Source organism: Thamnophis elegans, chromosome 11 (assembly GCF_009769535.1).
Source record: "Thamnophis elegans isolate rThaEle1 chromosome 11, rThaEle1.pri, whole genome shotgun sequence".
NCBI classification, from domain to species: domain Eukaryota; kingdom Metazoa; phylum Chordata; class Lepidosauria; order Squamata; family Colubridae; genus Thamnophis; species Thamnophis elegans.
In genome coordinates, this window is record NC_045551.1 from 34127148 (window position 1) to 34149403 (window position 22256).

General features: G+C 40.2%; 2 protein-coding genes across 2 annotated transcripts in view; both read right to left on the reverse strand.

Annotated features, from left to right (window-relative positions):
- LONRF2 (LON peptidase N-terminal domain and ring finger 2) overlaps window positions 1-22256 on the reverse strand; it is a 39071-nt gene that overhangs the window by 9676 nt on the left and 7139 nt on the right. Inside the window, exons 2-8 of the mRNA XM_032226546.1 lie at window positions 12559-12677; window positions 11853-11975; window positions 10990-11151; window positions 8963-9182; window positions 8109-8208; window positions 5913-6027; window positions 4996-5117 (exon numbers count right to left, since the gene is read on the reverse strand). Coding sequence (XP_032082437.1) covers window positions 4996-5117; window positions 5913-6027; window positions 8109-8208; window positions 8963-9182; window positions 10990-11151; window positions 11853-11975; window positions 12559-12677 — 961 coding nt within the window. The remainder of the gene's footprint in view (window positions 1-4995; window positions 5118-5912; window positions 6028-8108; window positions 8209-8962; window positions 9183-10989; window positions 11152-11852; window positions 11976-12558; window positions 12678-22256) is intronic.
- LOC116514803 lies at window positions 576-4985 on the reverse strand. Its single transcript, XM_032226550.1, has 2 exons — window positions 3691-4985; window positions 576-3579 (listed from the first exon to the last, which is right to left on the reverse strand). Exon 2 carries the CDS (start codon window positions 2852-2854, stop codon window positions 1835-1837), a length of 1020 nt encoding a protein of 339 aa, XP_032082441.1. The 5' UTR covers window positions 2855-3579; window positions 3691-4985; the 3' UTR covers window positions 576-1834.

Genomic DNA, 22256 nt, shown 5'->3' on the forward strand with positions numbered 1-22256 from the left:
CTCTCTATTTATTTATTTTCATAAAGGCAGAGTAAAGTTTGTGCAAAGCAACAACTTGGTTTCCAAATGTTAATAAAGTGCAGGTTCTCTAATCAAACTTTCTATGAAAAATCAAGAGAAAGGAAGAATTGACAGATTAATGTCAAATGACAGCGATCGCGAACCTTTTTTGGTTCGCATACCATAAGCAGGGGGAGTGCAGGGGGGTTGTGCACAGGCGTGCCACACCCATAATGCAATATGCGACCCCCTCATTTTTTTGCATGCTTTTTTCACCCTCCCTAGGTTCCAGAGGCTTTATAGGAGCCTCGGGAGGGCAAAAACAGCCTCCCCTGCCCCTCCGGAAGTCATTTTTTGTCCTCTGGAGCCTTCAGGCAAGCCTCTGGAAGGCCCCTGAAGGCTTTGGAGGGCTTAAACCAGCCCTACGAGCAACCCAGAAGTCTGTTCCCAAACTTCAGGTTTGCCCATAAGGTCAGTTTTTTGCGCTCCAGAGGCTTCAGGTAAGCTCCTGAAGGCTCCGGAGGGCCTCTGGGGTGGGGGGGCTGTTTCTGCCCTCCCCAGGCTCCTATAAAGCCTCTGGAGCCTGGGGAGGACGAAAAATGGTTTTAAAAAGGCTGAACTCAGCTGGCCAGTGCACACATACGCGCTGGCCACCTGACAGGGCAACGGCTCACGTACCTTGACAAATGGCTCCGCGTGCCACCTGTGGCACGCATGCCATAGATTCACAATCCTGGACATATACCATACCAGCATGCTAAAATAAAATGTTTTTTGTCTGAAGATCAGAGAATGGGTGTTGGTTCTTACCTGATACACTCATTCTCTGTTGAAGTGGAGACAGCAGCCAGACTGGGTTTACTCTGTCCAATAACTAATTGGACTGAATCTACACTTATGATGTCATCGGGCCCTTGTGGCTCCTCCCCAGTTCAGATGAAGGAAAACTGTAGACTCAAGTGAGAATTGTGAGCAAAAACGTACATATGTCAAGTCCCTATCCTCTGTATCTCTCTCTCTCTCCTCCATACAAAAAGGTTCTGAATTGCGTGACGCACCCCAGGGTGGGGCTGGCTGCTATCTCCACTTCAACAGGGAATGAGCGTATCAGGTAAGAACCAACGCCCATTCTCCTGTGATTGTGGAAACAGCAGCCAGACTGGGACGTACCAAAGACTGAGATGTCCAGTAGGGTGGGGATACTAAAGAAAGTCTGTTAAGGCACAAGCACTTGTTGCCAGCACCTTGGGCCCAAAAGCTGCGTCAACCGATGCATACTTGTTTAACTTGTAATGACGTATGAAGACCGTGGGAGACGCCCATGTGGCTGCCCGGCAGACAGATACCTATGGATGGCAGGGGGACGCAGGTTGGATGCTCCACGGAGAAATCTCCAGATCAAGGGATGAGAAGGTAGATGGTCGGAGGCAAGGCCGTCTAGGACAGAAGCCAAAGCAGCCACCTGTCGGTGTAACGTATTAGTGGTAATTGCCAGGGATTGCCATCATTTGAGGGACTGTAAGACTTGACTGGGAAGAGGAACCCAGAGAGGAGCGCAGCTCCTGTCGGCCTTTTGAAGGGGAAGCATGAACCATTGAAGGGTCCTGCTGTGGAACCTGGCCCATGGGACAACCCCGAAACAAGACACCATCTTGCCCAAGACTTGGGAGAGAAGAAGAAGGGACGCCTTGTGTAGGCGCAGCACCTTCCTGACAATTTCCTTCAGACTGAGAAAGCGGTCGTTGGACAGAAACACCCCTCCCCACCACGGTGTCTATCAAGACCCCGAAGTGAAGAATGCGAGTGCTGGGAACGAGATGACTCTTCTTGAGATTCACCCCGAACCCGTGATTCCACAGGGTGTGAATGGTGAGAGCGAGATCCCTTTCTGCTTGAGTCGGAGACCTGGACGACAAGTGGGTGTAGTCCAGGTAACAGAGAATCCAACTGGAGATGACCTGATGTGGGCGGCTAGGGCAGCCAGCACCTTTGTGAATACCCTGGGGCCGAGGACAGACTGAACCGGAAGAGCTCGGTAGTGGAAGTACCTCCCCCCCAATAAGAGAAACGGAGATATTTTTGGTGGTCTATGAAGATGGGAATATGAAGGTAAGCTTCGGTCAAGTCTACTGATGTGAGGAAGTCGCCTTTCCTGACTCCCTGCAGGATGGTGTGCAGAGAATGCATTTTGAACTGCCGGTAGACAATATGGCGGTTCAACGATTTTAGATCCAAAATTGCTCTCCATCTCCCGGAATTTTTCGGTACCACAAACAGGTGGGAATAAAAACCCTGCCCTTCTTGATGGGGAGGAACCGGTTGGATGGCCTGGATCTCCAAAAGGTGCTGAATGGCCTGTTCCATTGAAGTGTTCCTGGGGGATGGAGAGGAATTCCAGCATGAGGCCAAATTTGTCAGTTTTGAGTATCCAATTGTCTGTTGTGGTCTCTTCCCAGCAGTGGGCAAAGAACGCCAGGCAGCCTCCGATCAGAAGAGAGTCCAGATAGTCATTTTCTTCATGAAAATTGGCAGTTGCTTCCTCCATAGTAAGACTTCTTGGGGTGGGGGGGGAAACGCTGTGCGTTTCTGTTAGATCTGTCCTGGTGAGATCCCTGTCTGGGAGTGTAGGACTGACGTTGCGGATGGGAGAATGACGCTCCCTGTCCGCCGGCCAAAAGGGCAAACTCCTGTAGTAAGGAGCGGGACGACTGTCCTGTTTTTCATAGATGGCTGAAAGGACCTTGTGCTTGTCTTTAGATCCCATGAGGTACGGATCCAAAGGGGTACCAAATAATTGGGTGCCACGGAAGGAAGAGGCTGCCAGGGCCACTTGGTACGGACATCCACCTGCCATGTCTTGAACCAAAGTAGACACCTGGCCGTGACTGAAGAGGCCATAGCTTTGGAAGGGAATCTGGCAGCATTAAGAGAAGAATCAGCCGCATATTCAATGGCTGCCCTAATCTCGTTGAGGTCCCTATGCGATCTAGTGTCAGTAGGAGAAATGTGCTCCTGAAGCTGTTCAATCCAGATTAGGGCCGCTCTAGAGAAAAAGGAAGTGGCAATGGAGGCCCTAACAGCACAGACCCCTGCATAATAGTTTTTGACTAAGGTTTGGTCTAACCTTTTCTCCTCAGGCTTGAGGACCTCTTCAGGGGCTCCAGAGATCACAGCAGGGGATAAAAGTGCTGCAACCGGTGCGTCCATGGGGGGACGGGACTCGAGGAATTTGATGAGTTCTGGTGCAATATTATAAAGATGTTTGTCGAGGTTGGTTGGCTATGGACCCATGCCCGGGGATTCCCACTGCTTCTGGATCACGTTCAGGAAGATCTTGGGAACAAGGATCACCTCCTTTCCCACAGGAGGTTCGGTGAATGGGATACTGGGACCCTCAGTTGTAGCCAGTTCTGCTGGTTTTTCCTGTGAAGTAGAAGCTGAAGCAGAAGGTGGCCTTAAGCAGTAGGGACTTAAAACGCTCAGTTTTAAATAATCCGGCAAAGGCTGGGGCATCCGGGGTGACCACTTCGTCGTCAGACAGATCTGAATCCCACAGATTATCTTGTTCACCACCGAGGCCTGAGAAGTAGAAGAAGAGGGACCAGGTTGTTGAGCAGCTGCAGAAGATTTATGCTTGTGGCTATGTGATGGAGCAGGTTGGGGGCGCTATTGTAGGCCAGCAGCCATCACCTGTTTGATGGTTTCAGCAATGATGGTTGCCACATCTGCAGGAGAGATGTACATGGCTTGGGGAATCCCTGAACCATGCGCCATAGGGAGGGAAGACTGCTCAAAGGTGCGTTCCCTATTGAGAGGGACATTAAAGAAATTGCATCTGTTGTCAGGTTCTACAGAAGAAGAGGACTCAGAAGATGACAATTCCCCATCTGAATCTGCCAGTGCAGGGCAAGGTCTCATGGGAGACAAGACAGGTGGATCTGAGGAGACAACCTGGAGACCCTCGGGAGGGCTGAGCAGTTAGAACTTGTTGTTTTTGGGCCCTCTGAAATTCTTTCTCAAGAGCCTTCTGCCTTCGCTCTTCTGCCCTGGTAGTGGCTTTAGAGACCTTGGGATTTATCTCTGAGGATGGAGCCTCTTTGGCTTGCCTCTTCCTACTTCGCCCCCGATGGCCCGGCCTCCTCTAATCCTCTATCTGCAGACATAGCTTGGTCAGTCATCTCCCCCGACATAAATCAAGCCACAATAAATCTAGGCAACAGTCTCACCTGTTTGATGGCCAGGCGCTCCTGATCCAGTCTACCTGGAATGATCCTGGGTTGCTGGGCACTTGTAACGGTTGCGGCAGAGTTCGCGCCTTTTTTAAAGTGTCCAAAATGGCCGACTTTTTTTTTCTTCCGAGGCTTTTCCAAGCCTCAAAATGGTTGCCACTATCTTCGCAGGCTTTTCCGACCCACAAAATGGCCACCGACACTCAAAGTGGCCGGGCGCTCCACAGAATGGAACTGCTGCATGCGAAAGGGCTGGTCACGCGTCTCTTTGAGTGCCCAGAGTCCAGGAGTGCCTTGGAGAAACAGCTACAGAGCCGTAGCTCATGAGCTGGCCGATCCAACTGCAAGGCAGGCTTCCTGAGTGAACTTGTGGCCGCAGGCAGTCAGAATGGCTGAAGAGAGGCAGTCTGGAAGCAGTTTTGAATTTACCTCCAATTTGGTCAGAAGAAAAAAATGATTTAAAAAGCCAATTTAAAGGAAAAAACTTTGTAAAAAAAATTGCCATTTAATGGCAATTTTAATTAATGGAGAGATTAATTCTCACTGCTAGTCTGGTTGGGCTGAGTCTGAATTGGGGAGGAGCCACAAGGACCTGATGACATCATAAGTGTAGACTCAATCCAATTGTTTACTGGACGGAGTGAACCCAGTCTGGCTGCTGTCTCCACGATCACAGAAGAATTATAAATATTATGAAAATATACACATTATTTAATCAATGCACTTAATTTTACTAATATTCTCTTTATAAAGTAACATCACTTACTTTGATAATTCCTTCATTTCTTCTTCATAAACCTTTTTCCTTTCAGATAATTCTTCTGGAAAGTAGCGAACTATTAATTCTTCAGTAAGGATGGTCTTTTTGTAAGTTCGACTTGCTAAAAACTATAAAGGGAATTTAAGAATCCACGTTATTCAGTTCTAGCTATTCTACTAATCAGTAATTAAACTGGCCTCGAGAATAGAATGGGTAAAGTAAATGTTTTTATGTTTTAACACCTTAAAATGGAATCAGGAATTTGCACAGAATACTACAGTCAAGCACTTAAAACCAAAACTACTAAATCGCTACTGTATTTAGCAGTTCACTGTTATGGTTTTAAGTGGCTATAATAAGCACATAAGAGTGGCCATTTAATTATTCTACACTGCTTCTTCAGAAAATATCTCTGAAATATATAGCAGTGTTTCCCATCCTTGGGCACTTGAAGATATGTAGACTTCAACTCTTGGAATTCTTTATCCATCTAGGGAATTCTGGGAATTGAAGTTCACACATCAAGTGCCCAAGGTTGCAAAATACTGTATTGAGGTGATACCCTTTTTATTCCTGTTTGGCAAGAATTTAAATATATGTGAAGTCAAACATCACATACATTTAAATACTACCTATCTGTATTAGGGCGAGTCACATATGTTCCTTCACTCTTCATTTCAGGACACTAGAATCAGCAGGATTCTAATTTTCACATGGAATTTTGATTTTCAAGCATTAAATTGGCTTACTGAACTTTTGTATTGCACCCTTTAAAAAAAACATTCTGAAGCCCTCTCCAAAATTCAGATCAATTCTCCCCTTTTTTTGGAGGTGGTTTAAGGGTGTAAATGGGCCCTTAAAGGTTCAAGAAACACAAGCCTTTTATTTAAGCAGCTTCTGGAAATGGGATGAGGAAGACTTACATCTGAGAGCTTTTCTTTACAAAGCGGACAGTGAGGATTATGATCCAGACAACGTTCAAGGCATTTGAGGCAGAACGTATGCCCACAAGGAGTAGTGACAGGCTCGTAGAATAACCTGAAAAAGACATGAAAATAACAATTTCATATATCCATTCATCTGTATATCTTGAATGAGTGTACAAAATATTTTACATTGAAACTGTCTTGAATTCTAAATGCATTGCTTTTTATGATTATTTCAAAAATAATAATAATGCTTCTTCTACCTTGCAACATAAAAGCATTTGTAACAGTTTTTGGAATTTGGAACTCTAAAATCAACGATTTAAAAGCATTTTGCATAACACCACAGAAGTTGCATAATACCACATATCATGTATGTAATCTGCTCTTGAAATGTACAGTATAAGGTATTATCATATACCCATCACACAATTAGCCCATTCTTACTAAAGAAAAGCTTATTTATGAAGTTATGACATAGAACTCTTTCATTCATTTTCAAAAACTGTTTCTGAGCACAATTATGTAAGAAAAATGATGAATTCTTACTATAAAATTATTTAATAAATTAGCATACTGTTTATCTCTTCAGAGCTCACAGCAGCTTTCATTACAACATAACAAATTATAAAATGTTCATCAAGCAAAAAATTCTACCATAATGCATCAAGAAATAATCAACAAAATCAAATAACAATATCAAAAGCAACATAAAATATGAACAGCATAGAAGATTATTTTGCTGTAATTTCATGTAGACAGACAGACAGACAGACAGACAGACACACACACACACACACAATTTCCTAGCAACAGAGAATGGACATTTGGTTTTTTTGGGAGTGGAATTGTTTGGGGTTTTTTCATCTATTAACCTAAGCAAACAGTGCCTATAAGAAAATTACAATATTAAAATTGTATGACTGTAATGTGTCATCGCATGGATACTATGACTTACATACTTATGTCATGATGTCTGACACAAGAACATAAATGAGAGCCTATATCAGGACCTATCTCATGGCAATACCGGTGGCAAAATGTGCGCATTTTTCCGCTCTTATTGCATCCACCGAATCGCGCCCAGCCGCCTTGTTTAGAATAGCCCGCTCCCTTTTGAAAGGAAGGGATGTGGACGACCCTTTACAAGGTAGAGCTGAGGAATTTGTTCAGTTTCTGACAGATAAAGTTGCTCGGATTCGGATGGACCTGGACTCCAATTGCACGGTACCAGCCGAGGTACCGGGGGAAGGTCTTGAGCAGATTTTATGGAGCGAGTTTCAACTTGTCGCTCCTGAAGAAGTGGACAAGGCCATGGGAGCGGTGAGTGCCTCCACCTATATACTGGACCCGTGCCCCTCCTGGCTGGTCTCGACCAGTAGGGAGGTGACACGTGGCTGGCTCCAGACGATAGTTAACACCTCTCTCCGGGAGGGATCCTTCCCGCACCTACTAAAGGATGCGGTGGTGAGACCCTTCCTGAAGAAATCTTCTCTGGACCCAGCCATTTTGAACACTATCGTCCAGTCTCCAACCTCCCCTTTGTAGGGAAGGCTGTTGAGAAGGTGGTGGCCTTTCAACTCCGACAGTCCTTGGATGAAACTGATTATCTGGATTCCTTTCAGTCGGGTTTCAGGCCTGGTTACAGCACGGAAACTGCTTTGGTCGCGCTGATCGATGATCTCTGGCGAGCCAGGGATAGAGGTCACTCCTCTATCCTTGTGCTTCTTGACCTCTCAGCGGCCTTCGATACCATCGACCATGGTATCCTTCTGCGACGGTTGCGAGAGGTGGGAGTGGGAAGCACCGTTCTACGGTGGTTCTCCTCCTACCTCTCGGACAGGTCGCAGACGGTGTTGGTTCGAGGGCAGAGATTGACCCCTAGGCCCCTCAATTATGGGGTGCCGCAGGATTCGGTCCTGTCCCCCCTCCTATTTAATATCTACATGAAGCCGCTGGGTGAGATCATACGCCGGCACGGGATCAAATACCACCAATACGCGGACAATACTCAACTGGCATACAAATCCAATAAATGATAAATGAATGAAATGATGATAAATCATGGAATTTATGTGGTGATAAATCCGGCTTCAGTCTACTTATTTTCTACGTCCAGAGAAATAAGATAACGCAACTGCTGCTGAAATTTAAATCCTATAGAATAAGACATTTTGTGCAGCTTGTTAATACCTCATACAAAGGGAACACTCAAAGTCAGATGGATCCATAAGATTTGTAGGAATCTCTTTTATGGGAAGGGAAGCTGAGTTTCCACAAGCAGCATCTCCATCTTAAAATAAAAAAAGAACATTTGAAATAAATGACTCCTTTTCTGAACAATCTCAATAGATAATTCAAAATATCAAAAAAGGAGGAGGAAGAGGCTGTACCAGGTCTTTCAAAAACTAATAATTTCCAGTGAGTTCTAAAATTATCAGACAGGGACACAGGACTAAACACTGTGCATTTCTGAAGAATTAAAATGAGTACAACTATTCAATTCAACTTTTGTTCTGAAAAATTAAAGAAAGATTCCAGACATTCAACTGGAAAGTTTCATCTTAGTCTATGCTGACAAAATACCACAACTATTCCCTTCTATAAGAAATCTGCTATTTAGAGCAAAGAAAACAAAGTGATGTTTTGCAACGTTTTCCCCCTTCACCTAGGTGGGGTGATCATGGCCTACGTGTGACGCATCTGGCCTGCGGGCCGCCAGTTTGACACCCCTGTTCTAGTCTATCCTAATCATTATAACTTGTTTTATTCTTTACAACTGCAAGAACAACAAATGTCACATTTGTTTCATTTAAAGTTATAACATATTGTTATTACTGATTGTTGAAATGATTTATGTTTTTCCTTACACAAAATACTGAGCAATTTAACTTATTCAGTTTAAAATAGGAATTGCTAGATTGACTTTGGCAAAATATTCCATAACTAGCAAAAAGATTCAAAATTGTAGTTTTTTTCCTCTAAAATAAAAACAACAAGCAATAACAAAAAGCAAAATTGAGAGCATGTAAGCGGCTGCAACAGACCTTTTCTATGAATTTTGCTAGGAACATCCAGATTCTGAAAGTCTCTCCCATCAGCAGAAAATTTTCTTTTCAAGTTTGCACTGGGTAGGCTGGAGAGGACTTTTCCTAATGTTTTCGTATTCTCTTCAAAGTAGAAGTCATGATGGGAAATTGAAGAATCAATACAGTGATAGACATCATTCTCTTGGGAAGGATTTCTTGTTAACCTCAACATGGCCTCCTACAATAAAAACATTTGGTTATATATAAATAAATAAAGACAAAAATATGTCTTTGTTTATCATAGCCATGACTGAAAACTAACAGTTTGGCAACCTGTTACATGACTTCTGCTGGGACTGCTTTTATCAACTCTATTATTTTTATATCATGTAAATAATAATAAATAATATGGATAGCCTATATGGGTATTTCAGAAACTAAGTGAATCAGCTGCTCTTGTAAAGCTTTCTCTACATACTTTACCTGAACACAAAGGATGGACTATATTTTAATACAGTTTTTTTAGAATTATGGTTTCAACATAAAGCATAATTACCAAGTATGTACTTAAATTAGGACTTAACGATGGCTGAGGTTCTCATTTCCTTAAATTTTGTCAAACATCCATGAGATTTCAAAAATGTATAATATAGGGAGATAGGATAGCTTCCACGGTTGCAATGGGAACCTAGTGCTCACAGCTAATGTCTGATTTTAAAAACAGCTCTCCACATATGAAAATTTTAACTTATATTAAATCATAATCATTTTTATATAATACATCAATGTTGATCATTTTACTAACTAGTCACTACTTTTAGTTTCCATTCCATTCCATTCCATTCCATTCCAAATCAGTTTTCTTTGGAAAGCTACCATACTTTTCAGAGTATAAGACGCACCCTTTTTCCCTCAAAAAAGAGGCTGAAAATCTGGGTGCATCTTATACATTGAATACAGCATTTTTTGCCTCACGAAGCCCCGCCCTTTAACCAAAATGACCCTTATGGAGGCTTTCAGAGAGCTCCTGGGGGCTGGGGAGGGCAGAAATGAGAAAAAAATGGGCCGTTTCCCTCCCCCCCAGCCCCCAGCAGCACTCTATAAGCCTCCATAAGGCTATGCATGCAATTTCTTTGACTGAAAACGGGCCCATTTTCATGATAAATGGGCTGGTTTTTTGCCCCCCCCCCCGGAGCACTCTGCAAGTCCCCCCAAGGCTATTTATGCCTTTAAAAAAAACGGGCCCGTTTTCACAAAAAACAGGCGGTTTTTTTTATGGAGGTTTGCAAAGTGCAAAAACTTTTTTTCCTTTTGGAAAGCTGTTTAACTGATTAATGAGAATTACATTGATCTAGTGCTGTGCCAGTAGAAACAAAGTCTTAGGTGCTACAGATGGTCAGCAATTTCCTTCTTCAGCACATGGATAAATATACCTGGAAACATCTACCTACCTACCTACCTACCTACTCTCTCTCTCCCCCCTACCTACCTACTGTATTTCTTTATCTCTCTCTCTCTCTCTCCCCCATCTACCAACCTACTCTCTCTCTCTATTTCTCTCTGTATCCCTCTACCTACCAACCTACCTACTTTCTCCCTACCTATCTACTGTATTTCTCTCTATATATATCTCCATTTCTCTATCCCTCTACCTACCTACCTACCTACCTACCTACCTACCCACCCCCTCTCTCTCCCTACCTACCTTTCTCTCTATTTCTCTCTCTATATATATATCCGTTTATCTACCTTCTACCTACCTAACCACTCTCTCTTTCTCACTACCTACTGTATTTCTCTCTCTTTCTCTCCCTCTCTCTCCCTCTATCTACCTACCTACTTTTATTTGCCTCTTCAAATCCTTGGTGCGTCTTATACTCTGGGCTGTCTTATACGCTGAAAAATACAGTATGTCCTTCCCAAACTAAATTAAAACTAAAGCTAAAATTAAATTAGATAATAGTACACTTCTGAATATAATGCTGACTATATAAAATGCCATATATAATGCCCTGAAATAAAGATCAGACCTGCGTGTTAAGTACCTTTGAGCTCTCTGCTGTTGGCCCATCTTCACTAGAAGACTGTGTATTTATGCTACTTAGAAATGCAGGTTTCAATCTTGTGTAAAAGGGCCGATTACAAAAAGGTGTTGTTAAACTATCAGGAACATTTTCAAATGCTGGAAAAAACATCTCACACATTATCTAGATAAAAAAAAATAGAAATATCATAAAATTCAGCTCATACATAAAGGATTTCACATTCATATGCAATCATTTGCCAAACTGTTGTCCTCTCCACTATCCAACTAAGAAAAATGAAAACAAGACCAATAAATGTAGAATCATTTCAAATGTCATGATACTTCCTAGTTGGAAGTTTATTCATGGTTGAATGATGCTTGAAGGCTGACAAATGCAGATTAATAATTATGTGAATATCTAATTCACTGGCTACTTTATTTACTTATTTTTTTTAATAAGCATTTATTATTTTTATGAATAACTCAAGATGGTGAGCATACTTTTTCCTTCCTCCTATTTTCCCAACAACTCACCCCAACTGAGGTGAGTTGAGAAAAAGTGATTGACTCAAAGTCACCCAGTCACCAGTTAGACTAAATTATATTAATTAGAATTTTCATGTTACTATGTTAAATATTAACATTTGTTTTGATATTTTAAAAAATCACCCTAATATTTAGTTTACCCAATAGCTTTGATTTTCGTTTAGCAAATCACTGGCTTTCAGTGAGCAAAAAGCAGAATTAAAAAAATGAATAATTAAACAATTAATGCTTACAACTTCTACTTTACATGAGTCAGATTACATAGCTATAGAGGCTAAAAACTAAGTACATACAAGTGTCATGTTTTGATTATGGATGAAAAGTATAATAATCTACCTTTTGGGCTTCCATCTTCATTGAGTTCCACTCAGGGTTTAAGGCAACACAATAAAGAAATTCCTTCAATGCTTCTTCAATCCTTCCTAATCCAGAAAGAGCTTGTGCTTTGACATAATGACCCTGCATGCAGAGAAAGAAAGAAAGAAAGAAAGAAAGAAAGAAAGAAAGAAAGAAAGAAAGAAAGAAAGAAAGAAAGAAAGAAAGAGAAGGAAGGAAGGAAGGAGATAAGGAGTTAAAGCTTTGTGATTTCAAGAAATATCAGCGAAAGTATGTTTACCTCTTACGGGCATGACGGTATTTCAAAACAGAACAGAAAACAAAGGTAAAAAACAAAGGTGCAAAGGGAAACATTGATGGATGCAAATTTTAATCCCACATGATAAATTTAAGTGTAGGAAATGCATCTAAGTCAAACAACTAGGCCGTGCACACTTTGAAAAATTACAGAAGGGAATAAAAAGTAATGCTGCAATTATTTTGAATATCATTTAATGCCTCTTACATATTTTTAAAAACAGTATGTATACCCAAAGAATTGAGGGCAGCTAGTGAAAAGCCAGTTTTGTGTAATGGTTAAGGCACCAAGGTAGAAACCTTCACTGAAGAGATTTAAATTATACATGATAAATAATTCCTGTTTCTTATATGCAAAGAGATATTTTGTTTTTTTTCTTAACTGCCAACTTGCAAACAGATACTGTACCTTAGGCCAATGGTGTTTATTCTGACACAGTATTTCTGCATCATGAAGGGCTTTTTGATAATTCTTCATAGCTATACAAAGTTCTGCCCGTTGTGCTATTAACCAACATTTACAAGAAGCTGGAACACAAGAAGAAAGTGTGTAAATGACAAAGGATGACTTTCTGAAACTGTAATTAACTAAATATTAGCTACTCATTCTTTTGTAACAAAAATGCCGACAAATGAAGTAATATGAACAAATGTGTATGTTACTAAAACTGTACTTGTTTGAGTAAAAACAGCCTGCAAAATTAAAATCCATACCATGTGTATGATAATATAAATAAATATAAATATAACCAATGCAATACAATCTGGTCATATGGTGCTTTTGGTTTAAGGCCAAAGAAGGAATGTTGAAGCATAGAACATGAATACATACTGACCTGCAATTTCTTAAACCAAACAACTTTTTTGTCAGGGTGCCATGACGACTATAGGAAATAGCCACATAATCTGGGAAAGGATGTGGCTATTTTATAAATTGCACACAAATGCCAGATTCAAATCCTTGTAGCACCAAATAGCTTTTATTTTGCTTTCAAATATAAAGCAGTTTCTTGTCTTATAGCATACTGCATTTAAAAAAAAAACTAGTTCATTCAAACGAGTCAGTTCATTCTTTATTACTTATAAACTTCCCAACACATTCAGGCATACAGCGGTTTCCAACATTAGTCACAAGAGGTGCTTCAAGACTTGCAGGAAGCAGCCTTTCCTTTTTTCAGGCTTTAATGTGAACATTTAATACACAACTGATCTAAAATGTTTAAAAAATAATGATCAATGAAAGTTGGAAAACAATTTTTAAGTCATGGATGCTATTACTGGAAATGCTGAAATAAGGCCCTATCCAGGAATATTAGTATGTTGTTCTTGAAACAAAAGGAATATACATCTAGAAAAAGGTTTTGTATCATATTTCATTGCTTTCAGCCTCTCCATTTCAACTATGTTTTACCATCTTCCAATTCAGTAATGCCCTCATTTAGGAAGGACCCACTGGGATCTTACCTAACCTACAAAACAACAATGCAAATGTGGCCTACATATTATGATCAATGACATCACAAGCCACTTAGAAATCTAAATGAATCAGAACATCTTAAGCTGTTAGTAATACATCCATGATAGAAGTGATAATAGCCTTCCCCAATTATAAATCACTTCCATTTCATTTAGTACAGAAAGTTAAGTCCAGAGTATGACTTATTTCATAAGACAATGAGTCAGGTTCTTGTGTAACAAGGAGATTCTAGATTTTTTAATTTAAATGTTGCTATCTTTTATCAAAAGGCAAATAAATGGATCTATGCACTGTATGAATAATACTTCTCAATCTTAACAGGTGATACCATTTCTGCCTGGTTGTGCATCAAGCAAACTCATGCCTATTCATGTATCATGTATCAACACTTATTCATATATCCTTACTCATTAGGTCTCTTGTTGTAATAGCATTTCATCAATTCTAGGTTCTCTTGTCGCCATATATGATCTGTTCCAGGAGCCCAAATGTTGTCAGATTGGCTTGCTTCCCCAAAATCTGACATGAACCTGTTAATTTAAGTGATGTCCAAGCTGTCACAACTCTGCTAGTTCATGTCACTCTTATATTCGACATATGCAAATGAAACATTAGGGGAATTTTATCCAAGGACTTTTATTAGTTAGATAGTTACCAGCCAGAATTTCAATCCTTGGTTTTCCATGTCAAAGGCAATGCTCTAATCACTACAATATATATACCACACATACACATACACACAATCAGTCTGGAAATCCTTCACCGGTAATATGTTCTTATGGTTAAGCTACATTGGGAATTTATTAATCAGACTGGGGACACACACATACACACACTTTGTAACTAGAGAAAGCTGATCTACCAACCAACAGTTAAGTTATGCTTCTTTCAAAGTGTATTCATCCTAGCCCATTCCTGTGTGCATTGTGTTAATTCTGTACAGAGATAAAAGATAAATGGCTAATATAATTTTTTTTCATTTTCAACATTAACTTAAATGCTTGATATTGAAACAAATATGATGAAATCATGCTCTGGCAGAGTGGTTACAATCTAAATTATGCAACATAATCAGCAGCATAGAGAAAAACAAACTGTCACATACAGGCAGTCCTTGAGATACAACCACAATTGAGACTAGAGTTTGGGTTGCTAACTTGTACTTGTACTTGACGCCTCTTCACCCATCGTGGGTATAGGTTGCTAAGCAAGATGATGAGTCACACCCAATTTTACAACCTATTTGTCGTGGCTGTTAAGTGTATCACTGCAGTTAAGTGAATCATGTGGTTGTTAATTTATTATGGTTTCCCCCACTGACTTTGCTTGTTGGAAGTTAGCTGGGAAGATTGCAAATCGTGATCACATGACTCCAGGAGGCTGCAACCATTATAAATACATCTTGAATGCCAGGAACCCAAATTTTGATCATGGGGATGTTGTGAAGTTGTGAGAGAAACAATTATAAGTCACTTTTTCAGTGTTGTTGAAACTTTGAATAGTCACTAAACAAATGGTTATAAATCAAGGACTCCCTGCAATTATAATATTTTGTCCCACCTAATACCCTAATATGGACATTTCCCAAGATGTGACTACTTCCCAATATATCATCTGGCCAAATCATATTAAACTAACCTAGAATAGGAAAGCACCAGGAACCCCAGAGTTATATCTGGACATACAAAGAATAATAACAATATAGAAATTATTGTGGATGAAAGCAACTGCAAACAATACCACCAAGAAAACTACTAGGCTTGTGCCTGAACTGACTAGGAGCTGGGGATGACATAAAGATCACGTTATCTTTACTTTCAGACTTTAATAGTTGAGGTCAATTTAAATTAGTCTTCCTCAACTTGCTAGCCTGTGGTTGGCCAGATTGAAGATGATGGTAATTGAACAGCATCAAATTGGGGAAAGTTGATTTAAAGTCTATGCCTAAAAAGTCTGTTTAATAATACATACAGTTAATGCTATGGAAAGCAATAAAATAAAATATGTGCAATGAGCATTAGTATTAAAGTGTGTCAATAATGCAACCTCAGCTCAAGCAATATGGTTAGAAATATTTATATCCCGGATTTCCGTTAATGATGATAATGACTCATAAAAACCTTTTTTAAAGTCTAAGTGACCTAGAAGCAAAGCCATCATCCATTCTTGCTAAATATTAAAAATATGAGCTGCATACTGTTAGTTAATTGTCTGAACTCTATATATCTCAGAAACATTTTCAAGTCAGAGTTAAGAGATCATAAGTTTGGTTCAGTAAAGAAACCATCAAGAAAGAAGGAACTGTGAGATAAAACAACTGTGAAAGCACAGTTCCTATGCTTACTTTTTTTTTAGTCTGTATGAAGAAAAGGACTGAATTGTACTGAGAAAATGAAACAGTGTTAGTAAAACAAAGTGAAGCTTGTTTTTTGGTGAAAGGGGTGTACATTCTTCCTGAATGTCTATTAAATAAATTACAGTATACAATCCCCAGTGACTTATGTAATTCATGTAATGATGTTTATGTAATTCATGTACTGTAATGATGTTTATGTAATTCATGCAATGATGTTATGTAATTCATGTAGTGATGATGAAAATTTAGACACTTTTTCCCCACAAAAATGAAAATTTACACAAAAGTTGCCTTCAGGTCATTCATAAAACAATATCTTGCAAATAACAGAAATTGACACAAATAAGGTACATCTTAGTGGGATTATTAAATAGATTGTAAGATTTCTGCTTTTAAATCTAGATTACTTTGGCTCTAAAGATGATGTTCACTTTTTTGGAGGGTGGATGTCCAGACAGTAATTTGTCTGATACAACTGAAGTCCAATAGATAGTTTGCTCACTAGCATATTCTATTGACCTAACTTGAGATTCAGATGGTTGGGTTTAGTTCTCCTCTTCACTTGGATGTTCTCCCAGCCTTGAGTCTTGTAAAATAATTACTTGTTGTACCTGGTTACTGGGAATACAAATGCTGGACAGCACTTAACAATTTAAGAAGGCAATCTTACAAGGTTCTATTCAGAGGTACCACAGAATCTACTGTCACTTTGAGCCATCTATCTTTCTCTGAAATCCTTACATAGACTCTTTGTACCTCCTTTTTTAGTTTATGGAATCATGAAATTGTAATCTGAGAGAATTATGGTAGTGGTGGTAATGGAAGTAGAATCCTTGTAATATTGCTGCCTTCCTTCCCACTGGTTCCTTCTTTCCAGTAATGTCAATGGTAAATATTCTAATTACAATGTACTAAAAAGGTGGATAAAGAGTTGGTGGCTCTTTTGTCAGAATACTGCATCCTTGGACATATAGAATTGGGGGAGACAAGTAGGGAAGGGGAATAGAAATATAGCCTACCCCCCAATATTCAGCACATACCTGTAGCAATAACTCACAATGTAAGACCCCAATTAGTTACTAAGTTTATATTAAAATGATTGGAAAAAGAGTCATCATAACAAAAAATTAAATTGCTTCATAAAAATGTGAGCTACTGACAGTCTCTAGGTAACTAGACACCCACTGCATGATACTTTCTTCTACATGTCTTCTAACTATAAAAATCAATTTCAGAGAAACAAATGTGATGCTTTTGGAAAGGAAAAGGATAATTGCTTCCTTTCTAAATGATGTGCCATTTCATTTCAAATATATTTCTTATGCCCCTGATAATGGTCAGCTAGTCGTGGCATGACAAATCCGCGCTCGTCAACATAGCGGTGATTAAACCGCGTCGCTAAAGCCGCTAAGTCATCACCGCCACGACAACAGCGCGGCGACAGAAAGGCGGTGATGAAGGGCTCCATTGCTTGGGCCAACCAGCCAGCCAGCCCACCCCGCCCTCAAGGCCAAAGAAGCCAGTGGCATCTCCTTGGCTGAGGCTGGCCTTGCAAGTCCTTTCCGCAGCTGGCTCTGGGCAGGCGGCCCGGCCCTTCTCTTGCAGGCACCGGCCTTCAGCCCTCCCCCGCTCTTTCCGAGGGCCTGAGCGGGTGGGGCGGCCGGTGAGCGCCCAACAGGCTTCAGTTGGTTGGGGAGTTGTTGCTCGCGCCAAGCGGAGACTCCAAAGTTGCAAGTTGTGCAAGTTCAGCCACCAAGTTCCGCGGAGGCAGCCCAGTCTCGGCGGCACCTCTTCCCTCCCGGCAGCGGCGATCCCGCCCAGGTGGGCCGGCGGGCGCAACCGGGGACTGTCCGGGCAGAAAGCGAGGATCCACCCAGAGGCCAAGTCCTTGCGGAGGCCGGGCGAGAGCGCTGCGGGGGCGGCAGGAGCGCCCGGCGCCCGGACCATATTCCAGCGGCACCACCGCTATGAGCCGTGGGAAGCGTGGGGCTGCTTTGGCTGGGGCGGCTGCGACCCAGCTCTGACCCAGCCTGATTCTGGCTCCCAGGTGAGCAATGCCCATGGGGCTTTTGCAGGAGGGCTTTGCCCCGTGTCCGCTGCCGCTGTCAGCTGGAGGAGGAGGCAAAGAACGCCCTTCTGTCGCCGCGCTGTTGTCACGGCGGTAGGGTCGCTTTTTTCTTAGCGGTTCGGACGCCGCGGATTTGCCTCCGCACTTATGTCGGCGCGGATAAGGGCTTCGCGGTTTTGTGGTGGAACCCAGCTAGTTTAATTTTTAAACTCTGTTTGAAAAGAAGAACCAATACATTCTAAACTGGCTGCTGTAGTTAATAAAACCTACTTTCTATCAAATGGGTAAGATTTACTCAAAGTAAATTATTTGTATTGGGTGGACAAACAACACAGTCTTCCACAAATTAGCAACATCCAGATGTGTTAGGACTTGAGGATGTTGGCTAAGACTGTGCACTGAATTTGCATAGAAGGTAGTAGGAACAGAAAGGCTGAAACAGCTTATTAAACCTAAACCTAAAGTAAGGTAAGACATATTTACTAGGCCAACGGATGTGACCTGCAGTAAGGTAAGACATATTACTAGGTCAAAGAATGCAAAAGTCCTTTGTGGGGCACCTTGTCAATGCCTTACTGTTTATATATAGTCTATAAAAGCAAACAAAGAAAGAAAAACAAAATTATTTAAGTATAAACTTCCAGGTTATATTTTAATCAAGTCTTTAGATAAAAAAGAAGCAAAAAAGAAGATGGAGCTGGCTTGGTCACAATTATGGAATTCAAACAACTCACTCTCTGTCATGATCTTTTTGTCCCTCTCCCAACAAAAACCACTGTTCAAACCATTCCACAGGGAAAGAGGGATTGCATTGCAAATCAACTGCCCTCCTACTTTGCTCATGACTGTGAGGCAGAAATTGGGTCCTGATTTGTAAGAATAGACAGTAGAGTGAGATAAACACACACACACAACCACCTCCATGAAAAGGAGCAAAAGCTATTCCCTTTCTCATGGATACTTTTTCAGCTTTTTCAGTTTCAGACAACGTTCCCCCAGGCCTTCTTGTCTTCTACTATCCCCGGAGTCCATTTAGGCTCACACCGACTGCTTCAGTGACTCCATCCAGCCACCTCATTCTCTGTCATCCCCTTCTTCTTTTGCACTCAATTTTTCCCAGCATTAGGCTCTTCTCCCAGTGAGTCCTTCCTTCTCATTAGGTAGCCAAAGTATTTGAGGATAATGTCCTCAAGTTGTAGCAAAGCATAATCGCAAGAAGCAACAGATAAAGAGCAAGGAGAAGCAGGTTCCAAGGTAAACAACAGAACATTATGATATTTACAAACAAGCACAATGTTCACAGCAATGTCAGGCTTGGTTGACAAGCCGGTCAGTCAATTCCTGTCACAACCAATGGATCAATGCTGGTTAATCGGGAGTGGGGGGAGTAAGTATTTACAGAGTGATTAATATTTGTCCACTTACTTGGTCAACAAAAGTCTAGGACTAGGTTATCTGTCTCCTTTTCTACAACTAAAGAAAAAAATTCTCTATATTACATAACAGGTCTAGATGTCTGGTATCTTTTCTGATATTAAATAAATGCCTGGAGTACTATTATTGGTGACATCTATATTAATCAAATCCAATCAAACATTGCATCCCATTCACATCTCAAGTCTACAATTAAGTCTACAATGTCACAACAAATAATTGCAATACAAGACCTATTAAAACATCAAAATAATAATTTCCATACCATCACTACAAGTTCATAGAAGATGACAGAGATGAAGGAAAAAATCCTTGTCATAATCTCATCAATAAATGTAATGGACACAGATAATTATTTCATATTTGACAACAGATCTCATTCAAAAGATTATTACTTAATAGACTGAAACATTCTCTTCCAAATGGACTCACATCAAGCTTGTTCTGAACCTGTGTAATAATAGATATATATAATATTTTAACAGCACATGGTGTACAGCAACAGGCAACTAGCAGGGAACATTCAAGAAGTTTATAGGTTATTGAGAGTATCACAAATCACAGTGAAAGCTTATATTCTATTTACTGGGCAATCCTAGACATGCTCCCTCAAAAATATTTCTAATAAATACCATGAGAAATACTCTCAGGGAAGTATGTATCTTCTCTTTTCTCTACTTTGGTGTGTTTCAACTCTAGCAGGAATACTATTTGCATAATTATTTCATTATACTGACTGGAAAAGGGTTGGTTATAAATTTCAGCATTAATGCTCTTTTCAGATTTATAAGCCATCATATACACAACAAAGTATTTACCACAAAAAAATTGGACACCTACTAAAAGTTTCTTCAGAGACTTATCTTGAGAGAAAAGGATAAAGCAAGGTGATTTATACTTAAGCTAATTTAATTAAATAACAGGAATAGGCAGAGATATCCCACTACTAAATCTATGTGCTTTGGAGAGAAGAAAAAGCTAAAGTAATGTAGCCTTCTCAAAAGTGCCCCATTTAGCAGCTTTTATGTCCAGTAAGTCTAGACAGGTCTGACTCAGCTGATTTCAGCAGATTGGAAAAAATAAAAAGGGCAACACCAAAGGAAACTGTCTCCTTGGAGCCATGGAAGCCACTGAAATGGTAAAGCCTCTCTGGATTCAGGAGAGCAGAAGGAAACAGGTTAGCTTCAGAAGGAAATGGTACTGATACTATTGGGACAACATGGGATAAAGACTTGGTTTATATCAGAAAATGCTAAGCCCTAAAGTAGTCAAAAATTTCCTGGAAGAAGACAGTGGCGAGTCATTTCTCTATCAAAAAATAAAAAGTAGAAATCTAGGAGCAAAGATATTGGATGGATTCAGAATTGAGGCTTCTTTATGGCATTAGTATGCTAACAGAACAAAGCCTATTGTCCTGTTAGAACTGAGTTAGAAAGCCATTTTATGCATGGTATTGTCTACTAAAGTGTATATTGTTAATTGACTTTTATTGTTGTTTACCATTACAGATAGTCGACTTACAAAGTTCATTTAGTGACCAAAGTTAAAACGGCACTGAATAAAGTGACTCATGACCATTTTTCACACTTATGACCTTTGTAGATCCCCATGATCATTTGATCAAAATTCAGATGCTTGGCAAACTGGTTCATACTTATGACTGTTTCTGTGTCCCAAAGTCATGTGATCTCCTTTTGACAAGCAAAATCAATGAAGCCAGATTCACTTATCAACTTATCAAGTGCAGTGCTTCACTTAATAACTGTGGCAAGAAAGGTTGTAAAATGGGGCAAAATTCACTTAACAAATGTATGACGTACCAAAAGCAATTTCAATTTTACATGCTTAATCACTATTTTGTCACAAACCAACTGTCACACACAACTCTTGCAAACAATCTCAAAAACATGAATTCTTATTCAGAAAAAAAAGAGAAGCTAGTTTTGCTAACTATAGTTTTTAAATTATTTGACTACTTGGCCTATGTATGAACCTATTTTTAAATGTTTAAATGTAGCAGTTCTCATATGGGAACTACATTTGATTTATTGAGTATGGATTTCTCACATAGCAACCAATAAAATGGCATCCAAAATGGAAGAATATCTATATGCACAACAGCAGACAAAACCAAGCAAGATTTAGTTCAGTTTTCGAAATGGCGGCGGGGGGCGGAGGGGACTGAATTGAAATTAATACTGAAAATTAATCTTAATTTTAATGATCAGCAGAGATAGTCAGACAATAAAGAAAGAAAAACTCATTCAAATACCTTCCCTGAAAGAATTCAAGAAGAAAAGAATGCAATTTTCATTGCCCTTAACCATTTTGATACTCTAGTATTGTTTTTAGTTCAATGCAAGTAACATAAAGGAAAGCTGTATCAATTCCTAAGTAGCTCAGACATTGAGTTTCTTGAAGCAAACTGGTTGAAGAGCAGAAAACCTGTGAGAAGAGTGTTACTGGTATTTGCAACAGGAATGCCTGCTGGGAGACACAATCAAGGTCCAAATTACACAAAGCTGTCTAGGAATTCAATAGCTAGCAGGGGTCCTATTTATAGCAATATGGGTAGAAAAACATCCTTAAAAAGTACTCAGCAAGTTCTTTAGTACTATCAGACAATCCCGTCCATTCACACAATTTCTGAAAGGCATGCCAGTTACAATAGCAGGAATATCCTAGTGGAACTGGGCTTCTCGTATTGTACAGATAACTTACAACCATTCATTAAACAACTATTTGAAATTACAACCGTGCTGTAGGGACTTA

Excerpts from the sequence above, each read along its gene's own strand:
- LOC116514803 (XM_032226550.1), bottom strand. The coding sequence starts at position 2,854 with ATGGCAGGTGGATGTCCGTACCAAGTGGCCCTGGCAGCCTCTTCCTTC.